Source organism: Natrix helvetica (genome assembly GCF_964273705.1).
Source record: "Natrix helvetica genome assembly, chromosome: W".
In the NCBI taxonomy this organism is placed as follows: Eukaryota; Metazoa; Chordata; class Lepidosauria; order Squamata; family Natricidae; genus Natrix; species Natrix helvetica.
In genome coordinates this window covers 86630406-86652187 of record NC_138555.1, presented here as the reverse complement: position 1 = coordinate 86652187, position 21782 = coordinate 86630406, and the positions used below count along the sequence as shown (strand labels likewise).

Below are 21782 nucleotides of genomic sequence, written 5' to 3'. Positions count from 1 at the left end.
GGATCCAGAAGGTCAAGGTCAGCTTCAGACTCACAAGGAGAGGCCAGGCCAAGCTGCCTCCCTCCTAGTCAGGATGATGCTGATGGTAAAGGCCAAGTATCTCCAACCTTTTCAGTTGGGGGTGGGGTGGGGGGCTGAAGAGTCTGCCTGGGGGCTTAGGAACCCAAGGTCCCCCGCTGATCCCCCAGCCTTGGCTCTGGAGGAGGGTGAGCCCTGGAAGGGGAGGGGGGTGAGCCCTGGAAGGGGAGGAGGAAGGTGTGCGAATTGCGTTGGCGGGGCCCACCTCCGAACTCCAAGTCTTCCCTCCCCACCCCCTCCTGGGGCTGAGAGAAAGACCCGTAGCCCCCGCGGCCTTTGCTGCTGGCACCTTTACTGCCCGCGGGGGAGGCCAGCTTCCCTGTCTCGCTGCCTCGGAAACGACGCGCTCTCCCCGAGTCGTCCTGCCTTGGACAAGCGGCGGGCGTCGGCGATGGCCCGGGCCGGCTTCTCCAGGGCCGGAGGCCAGAGGCCGCCCCCTGCCTGGGAAGCGCGACCGGGAAGCTGTAGCTGCTGCTGTTGGAAGAGAACCATCCTTTTGGGTTGGTCGGCCGCGGAGCCTAACCAGCCGTCGGGGCCGCCGCCGCCGCTTCTCTGCCCCGCCGTCGATCGCCTGCGCTCCGCCGAGAGGGCCTCGCTTCGCTGCTCTGCAGGTGAGGCCTGAGCGCCTTCTGGAGGAGGAGAGAGGCCAGCAGGCTCAATGCGCCCCTCCTCCTGCCGGCTCTGTCGGGCCCCACTTTTCTCTCCGCCGGCAAGGCAGCCGCTCCCGCCTTTCTCCCCGCCGTCCCCCGAGCCGCCCGTTTACCCCTTTACAACGGCCCCGCTCCCAGACCTTGGCTGTCGGCGCGCTGCCGACTCTCGCTCCGACCGTCCGAGCCTCGGCGGCGCCTGGAGGGCAAGTAGAACTGGAAAGAGAGCGAGGGGTGCGTCGGGGCCGAGACGCAGGGCCCTTCCCCGTCGGAAGGAGGCTCCCTGGGCCCCTCGACGCCCGCCCGCGCCCCTCCCTCACCAGGAAGACGGCGTTGCTGAGCACGCAGAGCAGCACCGCGCAGCCCAAGAGCCGAGCCACCACGGCGCCCACCTCCCGGCACAGGCTCCCGTGCCAGGACATGCTTGCCGGTGGCCGCTCTCTGGCAGGGCTGGAGCGCCAGGTGGGGGGGGGGGAGGCATTGTGAGGCGGCGTCAGCTCACAGGGCGAGGGGGAGAGCGAGGGAGCCAGCCCGCCGGACGAGGGCCGCTGGAGCGGCATCTCTGGAAGGGAGGGTTTCACGGCGCATCCGAGACAGGCAAGGAAGACCCGCTTAGAGCCCTGGAGAACTTCCACTCGCCACTCTCGGTCTTCCCCGCTTCCTTTTGTGAGCCTGCAGGCGGAGCCTCTTGGAAACAGGACCCCAGACGGCTTCCCGGCCTCCCTTCCTCCTTTCCGGAAAGGCCCTGTTGGCTCCCACCCCGCTTCGTAACGTCGGACTGAGCGGTTGTCGGAGAAGCGCTGCGGGTGCATCAGCCCAGAGCCCCGGGGTGGAGGAGCCAAGAGGCTGAACCGCAGCGGGAACCGAGGACAGGAGTCCAAAAAAGGCTGGCTAGGAAGGGAAAACTCTCCTGGAGGTTAATTGGGGTCGGGCTCCCCGGGACACAGCTGGGAGAATTCATCTCCACGTTCTTTCCGGTTGAGCTCCAGGGCCCTCCGTGACCCAGATGGAGGGATGGGAGGGTGCCCTTAGGGGCCTCTGCTTTTCGGGGTGCCATCTTGGCGCCGGCTCCTGTCGAGGTAGAAACAGCTTTTGTGAAATCTCATCTGGCATCAAGACTCATCAGGAGTCAAATTAATTTACACCAGCACTCCAAAACCTCCAATCCCCTGGGATTCCCTCCCCCAAACACCCACTCTCTCATCTGCTGTGTTGCCTGGTTAACAGGATTGTCATGACCCTATCAACTATTTAAGCTTTTTCTTATCAAATAATATACAAAAAGGAACAAATGGTTAGATATGGTGAAATGTTGAATGCAGAGGGTAAACTCAAATCTATGCAAGAGCTGAAACAGGAAGGAATTAAAATGAATTGGTTTTCATATATGCAAATACAATCTAGATATGATAAAGACTGTAAAATGGAAGGTTTTTATGATAAAAAAACAGAGATAAAATCTTGACAGGTATGGATGAAAAAGTAATTAAAAACTATATGGACATTTACTAGAGGTTAAACTAAAAGAAGAACAAGTTAAAGAACCTATGATAGCTTGGGGGGGGGGGGAATTTTGGACATGGGATTGAATTACAGAAATGGGAGAAATTGTGGTCCCAAAATTATAAAATGACAATGTCAACAGCTTATAAGGAAAATTTGTATAAGATGTTTTACATGTGGCATCTACCCCCAATGAGAATAGCAAGAATGTTCAAGAACAAATCCGAAAAGTGTTGGAAATGTCATCAGACACCAGGATCATACTACCACATGTGGTGGACTTGCACAGAAGCTAAAAGGTATTGGACTAAAATCCACACATGGTTGGAGAAAATGACACAGTAACGCATAAACCAGAGACTTTTTTATTGGGTATATATACATATATATAATAAAGACTTGAAATATTTGATTGTAAATATTTTAACGGCAGCCAGAATTGTTTTTGCAAAAAATTGGAAAAATAATAAAATACCAACGCAGGAGGAAGTTATTCGAAATACAATGGAATGTGCTGAAATGAGTAAACTGACATTTGAAATTAGAGAACAAGAAGATGAACAATTTTATAAGATTTGGGACGGGTTTTATCAATGGATACAATTACCATAATTTTGAATTGTAATAATAGAATGTGATAAGAGATACCATAAAGACATATTACGCTTATATAGACTGTATAGATTTATAATAATGTAATGGAATATTGGTACCGGTATATATACATATATATGTGTGTGTGTGTGTGTGTGTTGTATTTGTGCTGATAAATAAATAAAGGGAGACTAGTATGGATCCATTTCAAGCTATTAAAAATAAAAATATGGGTTTCTGCCTGGATGGTTTCTGTGATGAGCCGAAGGACAGAAAGAGGGAGGAGTGAGCTCCCTCCCATATTTGGCCATAACAGGGGTGGTAACACAAATACATACATATATACATATATTGTAGTTGAATATATGAGACACAATGATAAAGATGTATTTATATACATTTGATAGATATTTTATGATTTTACATATAATTGAAAGTAATGATACACAAATATAAATGTTGGTGATTCTTTTTTTTTCTTATATACTGTAAGAAATATCAGAATAAGAGATGATACTATAAAGATATGTTATTATTTAATAGATATATAATGATGTAACATAGTTAGGATACATATGAATTTAACCTTTAGAATACATGTTTAAAAGGAAGAAATTATAACAGAGCATCATATATGATTTACAAAGATAATCAACCTACTAACGTATATCGGGTTCATAACTATTGATTTTATATGCAACCGAAAGCGCAAATGTTTGTGACGAAACGACATGCTAAATAGATATGTAACTGATGATATTTTTTATGTATGTTTTTGTTTGTTTTAAAATTTAAAAAACCCTTTTTTTAAAAAAGAAAAGGATTGTCATGACCCTGTTCTCAGCTGCACCTGCCTTGGGTGCTACCCCCTACCCAGTACAGGCAATTCCCAGCTGCTCGCTTCTTCCCTTCCTGCAATGAGCCCCCAGCTCCAACAGGCGATTGCTGTGCCACTTCCCCCTCCCCCTTACACAGGTGCCAAGGGTCGTGAGGTGGCCTGCCGTAACTCTGACAGGGCGAGCCTGAGCCTGTGGCAAGCCCCACAGAAGTTATCATTTCGGGATCAGGTACGTACTACTTTTGGCTGGATTTTTCCAAACAATCCTACCACACACAAGAGATAATTTGATTATTTACAAATACCTCTGAGGGAAACATGAGGATGGCTGCAGAGTCTGGAAAAAGCTGGGCACACCCATAGAGGAGGAGGAGGAGGAGGAAGAGGGGGTGCCTTAGCAGCCATTCTCTGGGAAGGCAAAGCCTCCATAATCAGAGGCCCTGCAGAAGAAGCCAGCTGCCCTCACCGTTCAGGACTGCCTAGAGACTGAAGTTTTTCAGGGAGGGGAGCAACCTCTGCCATGTCTCTCCTTCCCACCCTCCTTCCTTTCTTCCTACCTCCTGGCACTCTGCCCTCCAATCTCACCCCATCCCCAGCAATTAAAGTGGGCATGACCTCCTTCCTCTAGCCCCAGGCACCTACCTGCAAAGGAGCCGAAATGGTGCCCTTGTCTTCCCAAGATCATCTCCACGCTGGCTCCAGGGCCATTTTCTGATACTGCTGACTCATCAGCTCATCTGCATTTTGGTAGCACGTTGCACAGGTGTTGCCACTGCCAGTGACTCCCAGCCCTCTTTGGCTTCCACCATTTTGCACCAGATCTGACCTCTTGGCCCTGTGACCGTGAGAACAGGCAAGGATGTCCCTGAAGACGGTACAGTCCATGCGGGACTCCCATTCTGCCCAGAAAGGCATTTCCCCTCCCCCTCCCCACACTAGGCAGGCAGGCAGGCAATGGGTGAGGTTGGGTCCCCCTGCCTCTTTTCCAGAGGTGCCCTGCCTGTTCTTTCCAGACGGATGGTTCAGGCTACGCTATTTGCAGAACATTGGGCAGGAGAGATAAGGGCAGGGGGGGCTGCTATTAGGACATTCAGAACAACACAGGGCAGCCACCAAGCAGTTGTCTTCCAGTCACGCATACCCCTCCTGATGCCCGCTTTGGGGGCACTTGCCTCCCTGAAGAACCAATTTTTTTACAAATTCAGCCTTGAGTTACACAGAAGTGTTTCTGCCACAAAAAGAATGCAAATGTTTAGTGTTTTTAAAAAATTGACACTTGAAATGAAGCTTTCAGAGTATGATCTTAAAAGCTGTCCTGGTTTAAAATTAATTTCTCTTTATAATTTTTCTAAACTACAGCTTTCTACCGTTGTACTATTCTGTGGTATTCTACAGCTAAGGGTATAGAAATGTGATAAATACATAAATTCTGTTCATCCTTAATAAAGCTAATCACACATTTTTGCAAGCATTTTCTGCTGATTTTACTGAAAGACTACTTCTTCTGTGCTGCTGCAGCTGCTTCAAGTCTCTCCAGAGAAGGAACAAGGGAGAATCTCGAGGGAGGATCAGCACCTGTGAAGGGGCAACAGCCAGGGAGGCCCCTCCGATGTCTATGGCCTCTTTCTGCCCTCACCAGTCCCATTCCCTGGCTGGGAGCGCCCATTAAACCTTGTCCAGCTCCAGCTGGCACAGCAGAGATCGTCTCCATGTCACCTCTTGCAACCCTTCTGGCAGGAAAGAGCCAGTCCCATCTTGTTGGCCTTGGAGAGCATTACACGGGCATACAGAAAGAGCCTGTCGTTGCCCTGAATGCAGGAGTTGCCCAAAGCGCCCCTCTGGCTCCCTCTTCCTACCCCAAGGCCCATATTCCACAGCCGCTGCTCCCAGGGCCATTGATCCTTGAAAGAATAGAGAGTCATTCTGCCCAGCAGCCATGATTTTGGTGGCTTTTCAAAGATGCCAAGGGATCCCCCTGCCACAGGGCAGATTCTCTCCAGCCAGGAGCAGCTGCCATGATGGGGCGGGGGTGGAGGAGTGGTGTTCTTCCCAAACTGCAGGGAGCAGTCACTGTGTTTAGAAAGAGAGAAGGCCCTTCCCTCCCTCTGCCAAGCATGGGGCCCCGCCTAGCTGCCACTTCCTCTTCTGCAGTTCCCCCTCTGGATCAACTTCAGGCTCCAAGAGCCACAGGTTTGCCCCCCATGGCCCGGCATCCCGTGAACTGTCAGCTGCTGTAAGGGGAGCCTAGCATTGAGCCCCTTCCCCTTGCAAAATCTCCAGCTCAGAGCAGCAGGCAGGGGTCCACGGGTTACACACCTTCAAGGGAGCCCCACCCCAAGTCTGTCCCCCCCCCCACCATTTACAGAAGGAGCTGCAGCTCCTGGTCCAAATTCATCCCCACTTCTCAGTCTTTGAAGCTGCTCCCTATGGTGGAGAGGGGGAAGAGGGTCTCCTTCCTATTCCCCACAAGCCAACTCTCTCAAAGGGCTTGGGTGGGTTTGCCAGGAGTCACCAAGGCCGGTAGAGAAACCCAGGGAGGCCAGGGAAGTAGGCCAGCATTTAGTACAGAGAGAAAGCTGGCTACAGGCCAAGAAGGAGCCCTGCCTTCCACAAGAGCCGAGGCCCCTCAACTCCCCGACAAGCCTCTGCAGAGCAACCCCTGGTGGTCTCTGCTCTTTCAGCTGGAACCAGGCAGAGGCTGGTCTGGCCAGCAGTCAGCAAGGAGTGCTATCTCACCTGGAGTGATGTAAGCTATTAGGGGTGAAAGACATCGGGCCCACATTCCAGATGGGGGTTCAGGGACTGGGGAAACTACATCTGCTTCCCCTGTGATTGGGGTGTGTGTGTGTGTGTGTGTGTGTGTGAAGCTCAGCTTCTGCCTTTGAAAAGGGGCAGGGCCCACCTGTGTCCTCCTCAGGGCCCTGTCAAGGGGGGGGGGCACTCCCTTGAGGAAGAGAGGAGAAGGCCCAGCAGAAAAGCTCCAGGAAGGGCCAGAGGGAAAGGCCACTGCCTCCACCAGAGTTGGTAGTGAAGACTCCAAAACCGGAGGGGGGAGAGGAAGAGGCCACCGACTGCCATGCCTGGGTCAGAAGAATCCCGAAATAGCAGCGGCTGGGCTCAGACCCAACTACCAGGCATGCGGAGGGGAGGAGGGACGGCTGGAGTCTGCGCGAAGGTCAGCGGCTCGCCTGAACCAAGCCCACCCGGAGCCGCCGTCGGGGAGCGCCCACCCCACCCCACGCCGACGCCCTGGCTTACGGGCGGGGCGGGGCGGGGCCGGGCTTGGAGGAGGAGGAGGAGCCGGTTCCTCCTTGATAAGATGCAGCTGCGCTGGGGGGCCAACCTGTAGGCGTCCGAGCCCGTTGTGCTAGCCATGTGGCTCCGCTTCGCCCCGCTTCGCCTGCCGCTCCGGCGGCGCCTCCAAACGGCCGCCGTCCTTCAGTGGGTCTTCTCCTTTCTGGCGCTGGGTGAGGACGGGGCGGTGCCGTCGGGGGCAGCTGAGCAAGAGGCCGAGGGAGGCGGCGGCAAAGTTGCTTGTATACCGGCCGCGGGAGCAGGAGGGGCAGCATGGCCGGCGGTCGTGAGTAGGGAAGCCGCGAAGGGAAGCCGCGGCGGGCGGGGAGGTGCAGCGCCCGGCTCGGCTTTTGCCAGCGGCTGCAACTCTCAGGCGGCGGCTTTCCTTGTTCCACCCGGGGCTGCTTTCCCCGAGCTCCAGTGCTCCAGCCCCGCAGGGCGCTGCCACTTCGCCCGGCGGGGGCTGTCTGCGGGCGGGAGCGGCGGGCTCCTGAACACGTCCAGAGTGCCGGCGCTGCCGCCGCCGCCGCTCGGGGTCTGGCGAGGCGGAGGAGGAGATGTTGACGCGCTGCCTCTCTCGTAGCCCAGTGTTGCCTGGGGTTTTTCCTGCTGCTGCTGCTCGGGGACGGCTGGCTGCTGGCGTTCGGCTACGCCGCCTGGCTCTACCTGGACTGGGAGACGCCGTCTCGCGGGGGGCGCCGCTCCTCCTGGGTCCGCGGCTGGGCCGTCTGGCGTTACTTCCGCGACTATTTCCCCATCACGGTGAGCAGAACAACAGGGAGGTTCCCTGGACTACGGGGGGGGGGGGCGGGCTGGCGGGACACCCACTTTCTCCGGGGGGGCTGGGGCGCCGGCTCCACCAACACCGTCTTGGCCAAAAAGTGCTGAACTTCTTGAGCAAGTTCTGAGGTTTTTAGTCTAACCCTTGATGAAAAGTGATAAATTATGGGTTGCAATGGTGGGGAGGCCTCCATCCCTGGCAGCTTTGCTGGGCCTGGAGGAAGAGGGGTGCGACAGGAGAGGAGTTGGGGTGGCCCAGCTGGGATGCCTGGCAGGGAACATCCACCTCTGTCCTTGCCTACTCTCTGTGGGGCACCTCAGAGAAGGCCCCCCAAGGAAGTGGGTTTAAACTGCCTTGATCTAATAGGCAGGCTGCGATGGAAAAAATCTGATTTGAAATGATCCACTGATTTCATAATTAAATAATTTACTGAGTCCCATGAAGCAGTTTGCATTGCAGCTTAAATAATTAGGCCAGCCTTGAAGACCATTTCTCTCTCCTGCATTTTCTTTGACTGTAAGTTTCCTCTTAGGTTTCCCATTACACTTGTCAATTTGTTTTGTAAATGCCATGCTAAATATTGTTTTGCTTGTAAATATTCTAAAATACTGTCATTTTAAATTGGTGGCCCTGAAGTGTAACAAACAGTCAGAATTCAGGAAGCTGTGCTGCTGGATTATTAAATCAACTTATTTACTCATTTCCTTGATCCTCTGCTTGCCCACATCAATTCTCCCAAATCGAGATGGTCCCATCTATAACTCCTTCATGAATGTGCTAGCCCAAAATGTTGCATTGGCATGAAATTTCCTCTTGTTTGTTCGTGCAGATCCGGAGGTGTTTCTTTAACTGCAAACCTTATTCTGAACATTTCCTTTGGCGGCAGCAGTGGCTAAGAGCCAATCCTAGAGAGAGAGCCCCCCCCCCTCCCCGCCCACGACAGAGCCTTGAAAATAACTTTGCTTGAAGCTGGGCTCCCCAACAGTATTTGGGGTCCACACCTCATCTGCTTGAGGGCTGTTGGGTTTAAGGTTGTGCTCCCAGATCCTTTAATTTCTCGCTTAGCGAGAGTTGGCCTCAGGCTTCATCAGTTGGCTATGTGCGCGCGCATGCACACACACCAGTCTGCCAAGCTGAATAGCATCCCCAGGAGGCTGCTGCAGGGCCTCCTTTGAGGGGGAAGCTGGGCAGAGCGGAGAAGCAGTTATGAGTATTGTGACCGGTCAAAGTTTTAGCAGCTTCCCTGCTTAGGTGAATCTCTTCCCTTTCAGCCTTCTCGGCTTGGAAAAATACAGGCAGCCCCAGCAGCTCCCCAAGGGCCACACTGCACCCAGAGCTGCAGGGTCTGTCACCTGAGGGACCCCTGCCTCCATTCCTCATCCACTCTACCTCCATCACTTGAGGGCTCATCTCTGACTTTTTATGCTCTGCTTTCTCCCCCCCCTCCCCGCCCCACCCCCGTGCAGCTGGTGAAGACGGCAGAGCTGGACCCTTCCCACAATTATGTCTTCGGCTTCCACCCCCACGGGATCCTGGTGGCCGGCGCCTTTGGGAACTTCTGCACGGAGGCCACGGGGTTCTCTCGGCTCTTCCCGGGACTCACCCCCCATCTCCTGATGCTGCCCTTTTGGTTCAAGGTCCCCTTCTTCCGCGACTACATCATGAGTGGGGGTGAGCTTTTGGGGGGCATCTAGGCACAAAGGGACTGTAAGGCAGTTGCGGGGGCCAGGGGAAATCTTGCTGTGAGCGCCTCTGCTCTTTTCCTTTTAGGACTGGTCTCTTCAGACAAGACCAGTGCTTCCTACCTCCTTGGCCATGAAGGTGGCGGGCAGGTGGCCGTCATTGCCGTGGGAGGGCCACCTGAGTCTCTGGATGCCCACCCGGGGGCTCTGACCCTTCAGCTACGCAGTCGCAAAGGCTTCATCAAGATGGCCCTGCGACACGGGTGAGGGGTGGTAGGGCCTCTGAGAGCCCTGCGAGGCCAGGGTGAGGAGTGGGGGACCTGGACATGGTCAGGACCAGCTCCAGTCAGTAGGGCGATCCTCCCTCTGACCAGGGCTCTGCCCTCCACCTTGCAGAGCCGCGCTGGTGCCAGTCTTCTCCTTCGGAGAGAACGAGCTCTTCAATCAAGTCTCCAACCCTCAAGGCTCCATCATCCGCAGGCTGCAGGAACGGCTCCAGAGGGTCATGGGGCTGGCCCTGCCCCTCTTCCACGCCCGAGGAGTTTTCCAATACAGCTTTGGCCTGCTGCCTTTCCGGAGACCCATCTACACCATTGGTGAGTGTCTCTGTCTGGCTAGGCTGGTCGTCAGTTGCCGGGAACCATTTGGATCCCGTCGGTCATGACTGTGCAGGACAGGAGCCCCTCTTGGACAGGGCTGCCTCCACCTTGGGCAACGTCTCCTAGCACTTTCCCCCAGATATGCCAGCATGTCTCCGAGCTTGGAGGTCAGCCAAACAGACCTCGCTCTGGTGATGCAACAGCCAGCTGCCGGGCTGTATGTTGCAACCCCCTCTGAGCCAGCCTCTCAGTGGGGGATCAGCCTTGGACTTTGGTTGGGGGGGGCGGCTGGAGAGGCTATGTTGCAATGCTGTGGGACAAGGCAGCTCATATAAAGGGGGGGGGGGCTGGTGCGGCTGGAAGTTTGCAGAAGACACTCTGCCCCGGGCCCTAATGCTAGCCAGTTCTGAGGCCCACCCCAGGCCAGGTAGCACCCTCCAGTATCCCTCAGGACTTGACCCTGACTTTGCCTGGCTGGGCTAAGGCTCTTGGTGGTAATGGTTCTGCTGATGGGGGGAAGCCTGCTGTTGCAGCTCAGTCGGTCTCCCCTGTGTAAGGGAGGCTGGTGCTCCTGCAGCCCAGGCCTCCCCAGAGCCTCAGAGGGAGGAGGGAGCATTGGCTGCTTGACTTCACTTGGCTGCAAGAAGGGGCCTTCCAGCATCTCTGCTGCCCATCGGCCTTATTTCTTACAATACAATACAATACAATACAATAGTAGAGTTGGAAGGGGCCTTGGAGGTCTTCTAGTCCAACCCCCTGCCTAGGCAGGAAACCCTATACCATTTCAGACAGATGGCTATCCAACCTCTTCTTAAAGACTTCCAGTGTTGGGGCATTCACAACTTCTGGAGGCAAATTCTGTTCCTCTGATTAATTATTCTAACTGTGAGGAAATTTCTCCTCAGTTCTAAGTTGTTTCTCTCCTTGATTAGTTTCCACCGATTGCTTCTTGTCCTGCCCTCAGGGTACTTTGGAGAATAGCTTGACTCCCTCTTCTTTGGGGCAACCCCTGAGATATTGGAAGACTGCTATCATGTCTCCCCTAGTCCTTCTTTCTCTTAAGCTAAACATATACCCAGTTCCTGCAACCGTTCTTGCTCGGGGGCAGGGGGTGTTTCTCCCGGGTGCCTCAGAGGGAGCTGTTTGGGGGCAATCTGAGGGCTCATTCATTTATTTCATTTGTTCCATTTCTCACGTCTTGCCTTCCGCCCACCTTCAGTGGGAGCTCCGATTCCAGTGTCCAAGATGCCCCACCCCTCGCCAGAAGCCATTGATGCGCTGCATGAGACCTACTTGGAGAAGCTGACTCAGCTCTTTGAGGAGCACAAGGCCCAGTATGGGCTGCCCCAAGACAAGCACCTGATGCTCACCTAGCTGGGCACCAAGGGCCGGCCCGGGACACCCAGAGCCCCCCCTGGGCCAGGCGAAAGGACTGCGCAGGTGCTGGAGGAGCCGCACCGTCTTTAGGGTGGCTTTCACCAAAGAGGCTCTGGAGGTGTTGGGTTCAAGCTTCCCTCGTTGCCAGGCAGCGCCCAAGTGGTGCCCAGAGAGTGGCTGTCAGTGGAACTCTCGACACTGAAGAGTTGGCATGAAAGGCTGGCGATGCCAAAGCATGGAAGGAAGGCACGAGGCCCGCCTTCAAAGCAGTGTTGCTGTCGGACTCTTGTGGGGAGGAGGGCAAACTCCTGGGCTGCCGCACAAACAGTCCCGTGTGCCAGGTACCTGGCTGTGGCATTTCCTTTGGAAGAAATAAAGTGGAGCACTCAATGCCGTGGTGGGTAGAGGGAGCCCGGTGGGGGACAGGGCAGCGGGCAGGGGCCCCGGAGGTCTTCACCCTTCAGTTGGGGCTGCCAGAGAGCAAGCACCACCACTTGGCAGCCGGTGGGGATCCACAGCCGTGAGAGCCAGGGGGAAGAGAGTGGGGCTGGGGCCACTGGGGGCCTCCAATTTGAGGCTTCTTGCAATTTGCTGTGCCAGGGCCCACCCACCCCCTCAGCCAGTGCAGGAGAACTTTCTGGGCTGCTGGCAGACTTGGGCATCTGGCAGGAGGAGGAGTGCCTGCTGGGTGGGGGGCAGCCAAGAGGCAGCCAGTGGGAGTTGCCTGGACCTGGCAGGCAAAAGGATCCGGAGCTCTCTGGCCTCCAGGTTCCGGCCAGGCGATCTTGACGGACTGAGCACCTCGGCTTTCCCCAAAAGGCCATGCAAACGAGGAGGGGGCTTTTGAAAGGGGAGCAGCGGGGTGTGTGTGTCTGTCGAAGGCTTCCAGGCTCTCTAGCTCTGGCGGGATGGTGGTTCTGATCGTGGGGGTGTGGCCATCTCGCTGCCAGTCCCCATGCCTTCTTGTGGAATGCCATGTCCTGCGATCCTGGCTTGGTGGCAGCAGCCCAGACGTCCTCCTCCCCTCAAACCACTCTGTGCCTCCCCCCCCCATTGTTTCCAGGTTCCCTTGTAATGCAAGGAGGGTTGGGAGGAGGAGACCAGCCTCAAATCCTCCTCCTCCTCCTTGGAGCTGAGCACAGGGAAGGGCTTGCAGAGGGCCGACCTGTGGGGGGGAGGGGCGCCCAGTGCTATTTAGCCTGCACAGAACTGCAAGGGGGGGGGGATATAAATGGGGGAAGGCAAAGCAGAGTTGCAAGGGGCCCCTGTGGGCACTGGCAGGTCTGGGGAGCAGAAAACTCTGGGGAGGGCAAAATCTGCCCGGGGGGGCGGGCACAGGGAGAGGTGGCGATGGCAGGTGTGGCAGCTACGCACACAAACACAAACATCCTTTGCTCCCTACAGGCCTCTGGAGGAGGAAGGACCCAGCTTCTTCTAGGAGGCAAAGGGAGGGTGGGGGAGGAGGGGGCTTCTCTCTTGGCCAGCAAGAAAGCAAGGGTTTTTTTTGGGGGTGCAACGAGGCCATTACTTAGGGGGCAGCCCAGGTGTCCTGGAGCCCAGGAGTTTGGCCTTGTGGGGTTTCAAGTGGGTGCCTGGGGAGGGGGAAGCAACAGCATGGAGCTTGCTTGGGGCAGAGGGGGAACCTGGAGTGCTTCCCCCTGTGGGAATCTGCTGTGGATGGGGCTTGGGGGAGCCATGCCTCTGGCTGGCCTTGAGGCTGGGGCTTTACAGCCCTGGCTCCCCAGGTGCTAGGGGAGGCCACTCGGCTGGGCTGAGCGAGTGGGCAGAACTGCAGGGCTGTGCCAAGGCAGGCCGATTTGCTGGGAAAGATGGCAAAAGTGGGGCGCGGGGGGCATTTTCCTCTCCTGTGCCTCTTAGACAGTCTTGGAGGGGTACAGCAGTGCAAGGGTGAAAGAAGGGGCTTCTCCTGTAGGCCTTGATGCAAAGATACGAGATGCTGGTAGTGTCCCGGGCTGCACCATCTGGCAGTGGCCAATGCTTGGTGTTCAGAAGAGGCATCTCTCAGCGGCTTTGGCCATTGCTCTGCCCAGCCCTGCGCACAGCTGCCCCCAGTTGTCTCACAGCCAGGGCGAGTGTGGGCAGCTCCCTCAGAGTCCGGGTTGGGGGGGGGCTCAGCTGCCGCCGCTCCCTCTGAACCAGCTTACACAACTGCTCTCGCCCTGGAGAAGCCCCTCCCCAGCCCCCAGAGAGGGAAGCGCAAAGGGCTCTCCGGCCTGTGGAGCCTCTTGGCTGGGGCAGAGCGTTCTGGTGCCTCGTCCCGGGCGCAGCATGGCCCCTGGGCAGGAGCTGCTGGGGCCGCTCTTTGGGGCACAAGGGAGGCTCTCCCACCCACGTGTTCCTGGAGACCAGGGCGGCTGCAGGAGGCCTGGGCTGGCGGGCAGGCGTGATTCCAATTACAGCCATCCAGCAGGGTTGAAATCCAGCAGGTTCTGACAGGTTCTGGAGAACCGGTAGTGGAAATTTTGAATAGATTGGAGAATCTATTCTCTGCCTCCTGAGTCCCAGCTGATCGGGAGGAAAGGGGGATTTTGCAGTGTGGGATCCTTCCCCTGCCACACCCACCAAGCCAAGCCATGCCCTCCAAGCCACGCCCACAGAACCGGTAGTGAAACAATTTGAATTTCACCACTGCCGCCCAGGGTAATTTTTAACTCCTGGCTACTCCTAGGGATCTGATTGGCTGGCCGGTCTAAGGAAGCCAGGTGAGTGCTGGGTCTGGGGAGTTCTAGGGGGGGGGCTTTCCCGAGGGGGTGCATGGAGGTTCCCAGTGATGGGCTTTCCCTAGGTCGCATTTGTGGGGCTGCCTTGGGTTGAGATGGGGTTGCAGAGAGGGCCAACTGGGGTCTGATGGGATTAGGCAGAGAGAGCAACCTGGTTTGGCTGGGGGCGGGGGCAGTCTCCCTTGTGCTGCCTGGATCTCTCTTCCCAGGGCAGAGCAAGCGGCGGTGTGTGTGTGTGTGTGTGCATCTGAGAATGGCCTTGGGATCTGCCCGCCTTCTCCACCTCAAGGCTGGGGCTCCTGGGGAGCGGGAATCTCCACTGGCTGGCGTGGGTGCAAAGGGAGGCGAGGTGGCCTTTGAGCAGGTGCGGCATGCGGTGCCCCACGCCTGGCCCCATAAAGCCCTCGGCCTCCTCTGGTGCTAGAAATTAAATGGGAGGAGGGCCTATGGGGCAGGAGGGGGGTTGTCTTTCACTCAGGCCACATTGGAGAAACCAAGAGCCCTGGTCTCCAGCCTAGACGGGGGAGGGGGAGGGGGAGGTGACCTGGGCCCGAAGCGCTCTCTGCCCAGCCCTGAGCCTTGCTGGCAGCTGACCTTCGACCCCCCACCTGAGCCCAGCCCATCTTGAAGGGCTCCAGCCTGGAATCCGGTTCCTCGCAGAGCAGCCCAAGCAGAGCCGGGGGGGGGTAGGAGTGGGTTGGGGAGGGGGAAACAGGTAGCCCAGGTCCCCGTAGGGCCCAGGCGGCAGGGGAGGCGGGCCTTGTGCAGCCGCTTGGCCTCCCTCCTTCTCCCCTGGCAGCACCTGCTCCCTTGCCTGCTTGGAGGCCGAAGTTCAGCCGCAGCCGGCAGGAGGACGTGGAGCCACATGGACGGGCGGGTGGCTGCTTCTCTCCCCCCTCCTCCCCCCCTTGCAGGTGGGCGGAAGGAGCAGCCAGACCCTGGACGGCCAGGGGGGGGGAGCGGCTGGGGCCCTGGCTCGAGACCTCCCCCACCCCCAGCATGGCTGCTGTCTGTTCCCCGGATCAAGGGGCGCGTGGGGGCTGCTCTGTGACTGGTGGCCCCTTTTGTCTCCTGCTACAGGTCAGCCAGAGAAGATGAGCCTGCGCAAGCAGCTAGAGGCCCTCAGCGTCCTGCAGTGGGTGCTTACCTTCCTCTTCTTCGGTAGGAGGGCGTGGGGGGAGTCCCCTTCCTTTCGGGGGAGGAGGGCAGCCCTCAGGGCAAAGGGCCTGGGTTCTCAGGCTTCCCAAGCGACCCACCCCTCCGGGAAAGAGCCAGAGGCGGGCAAGGGGCCCATGTGACACCTGGCCTCTCCCCCTCCCCAACCAGGCCTCTTCTTCTCCCTGCTTCTCATCTACCTGCTCTTCACCTCCTTCTGGTCCCTGAGCGTCCTCTACTTCACCTGGTGGATTGTGGACTTGGAGACCCCCATTCAAGGTGCCCATCGGTCCCCTCTCTTTCCTCCCCGGGACCCCTGCTCTTTCCACCACCCCACCCCGCCCAGGGCTGCCCAACTGAGCTTCAAGCTGCCAGGCGTCTTCCTGATTCTCCTGCAGCGAGACAGGGGCTCTTGCTGGGTCTCCATAAGGGGGCTACTCTTGGGCTCGGACACCAGACCACCCCTTTCCCATGGGATACGGTTGTAGAGCTGGGCCAGGGAGGAGGGGCACGGGAAGGGAAGAACCATGGTCTTCAGGCAGTGGCCTACTAAAATGTACTGCCCTCTTGCCCGGTCTGCGTGGACTTTTAGCCATGCAGGTGTGTGTCCGTCCGGGTGTCTGGGGAAGCTGGATCTGACCACCCCACTGGTTCAGCAAACCCCAGCCTCCTCCTTCCCTCAGAAGCCCAGCATTGGGAGTTGGGACTTGTGGGGAGCCCCACTCTTCCCTTGCAGGACCAGTCACCCACTCTTGGCTGTTGTGCTTGTCCTGCCAGGAGGCCGTCGCAGCGAATGGGTCAGGCGCTGGAAGCTCTGGGAGCTGCACAGGGACTATTTCCCCATCAAGGTAGGAGGCGCAGCAGCTGGTCTCTTTCGAAGGCACCATGCAGCTCCCCCAAAAGAGCTGCTTCCCGCTGGGCCCAGTTAAAGGGACCGGCCTGCTCTTGGCCAGTGCCTGAAAACCCAAGAGTGGTCACTGGTGGGGCAGGAGAACATCAGGAAAGGCCGCAGCTGAAAACCCGCCCCAGCCAGCCGCACAGATGTGGGTGGAGAAAGGGTCCCTTGGAAAATGGGGAACGAATTAAGGCCCAGCAGTTCTTTGGGTAGGACGGTTAGCCCGTGGAACCCATTGCCACTTGCCCTGAGGCCTGCTCTGCCCGTGGGCCCCTGGCTTCCAGTGTGGAAAAGGGAAGGCTGTCCCACCACTGTCCTCTTCTCCCTCTGATCTCTTCTCCCCAGCTAGTGAAGACGGCCGAGCTGCCCCCCACCAGGAATTACGTCCTGGGCTCCCACCCCCATGGCATCATCTGTGCGGGGGCCTTTTCTGCCTTCGCCACGGAGGCTTGTGGCTTCTCCCAGGCCTTTCCCGGCCTCAGCTCCAGCATGGCCCTCCTCGCTGGCCTCTTCTACCTGCCCGTCTATCGCGAGTACCTTATGAGCTCAGGTGGGAAACCTTTCCTCTCCCTGCCCCTGGGACCTCCGGCCTGGCTTCTGGGCCCACGTCCTGGAAGCCTTCAAGACCAGGGGCTCCTCCGTCCTGGCATTCAGAGGCTTGGGAGGTTTGGGGTGGGTGGGTGGAGGCTGCTGCACTGACCCTCCCTTTGGAGGGTTTGGGACACAGCCCCAAGTTAAGATCCACCCTCCACCTAGGATCTTTCTGCTTTTGACTAGCATGTCTGTCCTTGGGAAGGCCGACTAAGCGGGAATCTCCTTGGTGGGGAGGGGAGAGGTCAGCAGCCCCCTGAGCTGGGAGGCAGAAGGCAAAGAAGGCTCCAGGGGCCCTGCTTGTCCTTGGTTGGCTTAGGCAGGGTGGGGAATGCAGCCCCCATGCGAAGGCACACTAGAGTTATGCAGTGAAGCCCTTTTCCCCTCCTTCAAACTCGGGTCTCTCCTCCCACCGTCCTTGTGCCCTTCCAGGGATGGTGCCAGTCAGCAAGAGGTCCCTGGACTTCCTGCTCCAAGCGGGGCCCGGACATGCGGTGGTCATCGTGGTGGGAGGTGCCACAGAGTCCCTGGACTGTAACCCGGGCGAGCAGCGCGTGCATCTCTCAGGCAGGCGAGGCTTCGTGCGGCTGGCACTGCAGCACGGGTGAGGGTCTCACTGCAGCCGTGGCAGGAACAAGGGAGGGGCCTTTGGAATGGGCAGGGGGGGCACATGTTGGGGGTCCCCAACTTCCTCACCTATCGGTGGAAGAGGTCTCAGTGGCCTTCGGCAACGCTCGTCTTGAGCTCTAGGCTGAGAGAGGCCAAAGTGCAGAGCCCCACCGGGGGGGGGGGGGCTGGTGGTGCATGTGGGGGTGGGGGGGGGGCCTCCCATCTCTGTCTCCTGTTCAGAAACTCCCCATTTCTGTTTCCAGGGCAGACCTCGTCCCCGTTTTCTCCTTTGGAGAGAATGACATTTTCCGGCAGGTGCAGTTCCCCGAGGGCAGCCTCCTCCGCCGCCTTCAGCTTCGCTTCAAGCAGCTGGCCGGCTTCGCTCCCTGCCTTTTCATGGGGCGCAGCTTCTTTTTCAGCCGCTGCTGGGGGCTCCTGCCCCAGCCCTCCCCCATCACGGTTGTGGGTGAGCCTGGGATCTTCTCCTGCCCCCCACCCCCACCCCCGGGCTGTGGGAGGGCAGCCTGCATTGGCCAGGAAGGGCCAGCCTCTCTCTCCCTCCCTCCCTCCCTCCCTCCCTCTCTCTCTCTCTCACACACACACACACACACACACACAAACACATACATTTTCTTCCTCCTTTGCAGTGGGGAAGCCGATCCTCGTCCCTTTGCGTCCATACCCTAAACCGGAAGAGGTAGACCACTACCATGCTCTCTACGTCCAGGCACTGGAGCAACTCTTCGAGGAGCACAAGGGCACCTGTGGCCTCCACTCCTCGCAGCAGCTCTTCATCATTTAGGGATCCTCTCCCCGGTCAGGGAGCCAGAGGCCTCTCTCTGCTCATGAGGGGATCCCCTCTTCTGCTCCCCGGTCCCAATAAAGAGTTTTACATTTTGTGGCCCTCGCGTCTGCTTTCTGCGTTGAATGGGAACGGGGTTGTCAGAAGTGGATATAGGAAGCTTAGACCAAAGAACCTCTTGTCAATCGCGGGGTGGGGATGGTCAAGCTGCATGTCAGCCGGGCCTCAGCCAAATAGAGTTCAGTAAGGTATTTACTTTTACTTTACTTTTATTCATATTTATAGACCGCCCCCTCTCCCAAAAGGGACTCGGGGCGGTGTACAGTCAATGCATAAAAGATACATAGATAAATCAATACTTAGATATTTAAATACATAAATAGTTAGATACTTAGATTTGACAAAGTAGATGACAACTTCTTGCTAAGATAGAACAATATGAGATAGGCATGGATTCGTAAGTGGCTGACCAACTGCAGTAATGTATAATCCTTAATGCAGGGGTGTCCAAACTTGGGAACTTTAAGACTTGTGGACTTCAACTCCAGAGCTGAAGTCCACAAGTCTTGAAGTTCCCAAGTTTGGACACCCCTTCCTTAATGGAACTATATCTACAGGGAGGGGATCATTCAGGGGGAACCCCAAGTTTCTGCCTTGGGCCCAGTTCTCTTCAACATCTTCATACATGATTTAGATGAGGGGATAGAAGGGGAACTGATCAAATTTTCAGACCACACCAAGTTGGTGTTGGATTGCTAACTGGGCCTTATCAAAATGCAATTCAGCATTTTGTGGGGGGGTTGGGGGGGTATAGCATTTGTATGAGATTTATATTGTATGGCGGGGGGGGTGAAAAGGGGGAAAATTGTTTGTACAAAACTCTTTTAATAAAAAAAAAAATGCAATTCAGCGCTGAGAAAAGTGAGGTATTGCACCAGGGCAAGAAAAACCAAATGCCCAGGTATAAGATAGTACCTGACTCAATAGCAGTAAGTGTGAGAGGGATCTAGGAGCCCACCAATGTGCAACTGCTGCAAAAAAGGCCGATGCAATCCTTGTTAGTCGTGAAGCCGTGTCTGACCCATTGCGACCCCAAGGACAACGTTCCTCCAGGCCTTCCTGTCTCCTCCCATCCTCTGGAGGTAGAAGATGCAATCCTAGGCTGCATCCACAGAGCAAGGATCACATCACCATCATAAGAAGTGATACTGCCGCTGCACTAGTGAGGCCATGCTTTGAAAATTGCTTACAGATCTGGTCATCACAATATTAAATTTTTTTTTTAAAAAAATGCCGCGATTCTAGAGCCGTGGTTCTCAACCTTCCCAATGCCACGGCCCTTTAATACAATTAATACAATTCCTCATTTTGTGGTGACCCCCAACCATAGAGGGGTCACCAACCGGTGTCTCGGTTCCTAAGACCATTGAAAATATGTGTTTTCCTATGGTCTTAGGCAACTCCTGTGAAAGGATTGTTCGACCACCCAAAGGGGTAGCGACCCACAGGTTGAGAACCACTGGAATAGAGAAAGTGCAGAAAAGACCTGGAAAGAGGATCAAGGTCTGGAGGCTGGATCTTGATGACCTCTTGAAGGAGCCCGGGGCCTCTAGGAGCCAATAGAAGAGGACCGTTGGGGAGGACCTGGCTACTGTCTTCCAGGGTTTGAGGGGCTACCACCAAAAAGGGATTGGCTTCCTCGCCACACCCCAGAGAGCAGGAAAAGGAGGGATGGGTGGGAGGTTATTAAAGGGAGAGCCAACCTAGGAAAACATTTCTGACTGTGAGAACCATCCATGGAAACTCCAAAAGTGGTGGCTGATCCATCACTGGAGGTTTCCCAAAATAGACTGGACCATCATTGGACCGGGATAGGACACATCCTGCCTTGAGCAGGGGTTAGACTAGATGATCTCCAAGGTCCCTTCCAGGATGGCAAGTTCTAACTGTTGCCTCTGCAATTCGGGGGGCTCAGAAGGGAGGCGCAGCAGATGGCCCCTCGGGGGTCTTCCTTCTGACTCGCTAACTGCGAGGGTTCAATGGGCTCAGCTCGCCCTCGGCGGCCCCTGCCTGCTACTCTGATGTTCACAGCTGACGCTGCCCGGGCCCGCGATCTGTTCGCAGGGCCTGCATCTGGACCAACGGCAAAGGTCCGGCCTCCAGGGGTACCTGCGAGGGGAAGGCCGCCGTTGCCTCCGGTGGGCTTGGGGCCGGCCGTTATTCCCAAGCACTGAACGCGGCGCAAAATGGGAGGGCAAAAGGCACCGCTGGGATTCGAACCCAGGATCTCCTGTTTACTAGACAGGCGCTTTAACCAACTAAGCCACGGCGCCACCCGCCGGTTTGCATGAGCGCAGGCCTGGCTGTTCAGTGCAAGCTGGCATCAGTGCCTCGAAAACCCGGCCAGGAATTTTGTTCTTGGACGGGACGGCGACGGACCAATCCCGGAGCGACATTTCCAACACCAAGAGACGGACTGACAGAGGAAAAAATGGGAGCGGGAGAGGAGGAAGCGGAGGGAGGCCCCCTTCTAGGGTGGAGGAGGGGGCGCCTCGGGGAGGTTCGAGTGCTGTAGAGGACAGATGGAGCTGAACTCGGGGCTGCTGCTGCGGGAGGGCACTTCCTTCCCGACCCCGCAGCGTTGCTCGGAGGCTCCCTCTTTCCTCCGCGGGTCAGCGCAGCCCGGAGTAAAAGAAGATTGACCCCGACGTGATTCGAACACGCAGCCTTCTGATCTGGAGTCAGACGCGCTACCGTTGCGCCACGAGGTCGGTGGCGAGCCTCCTATGGCAGCCTCCCCTGTGGGCCTGGCACCTCCCGCTCGGGCAGCGGCCCAGGAGTCTCGCGGGCCTCGAGTGGAGTCCGGCCACCTTCCTCCACCCCCCAACCAGCCCCTGCGGGACCCTGACGGCGCTTCGAGAGATGGGCTGGGCGGGGTGGGGGTGAGACAGATGCAGCTGCAGAGCCTTGCCCGGCGGCTGGAAGGGGTCTCGGCCGCGGCCCTCCCTCCGCAGGAGTAGCGGGGAGCTTGGCCAGGGGAGGCTCCCCGTAGGCGAGACATCGGGGCATCCTTGGCGCGGACTCTGCCCGTTCAGCCTCGCCCAGCCCTGGGATAGAGTGAGTGCTTTGGGACTGGAGAGGGGAGAGGCGGCTTCCCCGGCGCAAGGAAGCCAGCCGCGCATCCACCGCCGGCTTCAATGCCCAAAGAGCCCGGCTCCCTTCCGTCGCTCCCGGGGTGTCCGTCGGAGTTCCCAGTCCATGGAGTCCCAGGCTTTTCATTCCTTCCTTCATTCCCTCCTTCATTCCCAGGAGGAGAAGGGCTCAGCCGGGAGTTTAAAAGCAGCAATAGCGCTTGTGAGAAACAGGCCGGTGTTTCCCCCTCCCTCAACCGCCAGGCTGAGGCCCCCATGGGCGCTTCCGAGAGGAACCGGTTCCCCCTCCCCAAATGCGCTTCTCCTGCCCGTTGGAGGCGCCGCTCCCCGCCCCAGTCCTCCTCCAGTCCCGCCGGCTGGCTGGCTTTTAACGGGCGGTTGGGCTAGGCGGCGCGGTTCTTCTGCTATTGATCGCCTGTTTCCGTGTCCCGAAGTCACGATCGA

General features: G+C 57.0%; 3 protein-coding genes across 9 annotated transcripts; 2 read left to right on the top strand and 1 right to left on the bottom strand.

The window, feature by feature from the left end:
• Positions 1-200: 200 nt before the first annotated feature.
• LOC309400748 (uncharacterized protein) lies at positions 201-3519 on the bottom strand. The gene is made up of 2 exons (XM_081969385.1): positions 869-3519; positions 201-707 (listed from the first exon to the last, which is right to left on the bottom strand). Exons 1-2 carry the CDS (start codon positions 1535-1537, stop codon positions 597-599), a joined length of 780 nt encoding a protein of 259 aa, XP_081825511.1. The 5' UTR covers positions 1538-3519; the 3' UTR covers positions 201-596.
• A 3454-nt stretch (positions 3520-6973) lies between these two features.
• LOC309400691 (2-acylglycerol O-acyltransferase 2-B-like) lies at positions 6974-11395 on the top strand. The gene is made up of 6 exons (XM_081969305.1): positions 6974-7127; positions 7538-7716; positions 9202-9406; positions 9506-9680; positions 9814-10013; positions 11236-11395. The coding sequence occupies exons 1-6, from the start codon at positions 7034-7036 to the stop codon at positions 11388-11390; spliced, it is 1008 nt and encodes a 335-aa protein (XP_081825431.1). The 5' UTR covers positions 6974-7033; the 3' UTR covers positions 11391-11395.
• Positions 11396-11618: 223 nt separating this feature from the next.
• Positions 11619-18287, top strand: LOC309400690 (2-acylglycerol O-acyltransferase 3-like; the record flags this gene model as incomplete). Of its 7 annotated transcripts, XM_081969302.1 has the most annotated exons (9): positions 11768-11790; positions 14083-14116; positions 15215-15295; positions 15461-15568; positions 16067-16137; positions 16530-16734; positions 17208-17379; positions 17648-17850; positions 18032-18287. In XM_081969302.1, the coding sequence occupies 7 exons, from the start codon at positions 15229-15231 to the stop codon at positions 18184-18186; spliced, it is 981 nt and encodes a 326-aa protein (XP_081825428.1). In that variant the 3' UTR covers positions 18187-18287. The 7 variants fall into 7 exon arrangements, with proteins under 7 accessions (XP_081825424.1, XP_081825430.1, XP_081825428.1 ...); XM_081969298.1 differs by lacking the exon at positions 14083-14116 and having other exon boundaries at positions 11619-11790; XM_081969301.1 differs by lacking the exon at positions 11768-11790 and having other exon boundaries at positions 12933-14116.
• Positions 18288-21782: the final 3495 nt, after the last annotated feature.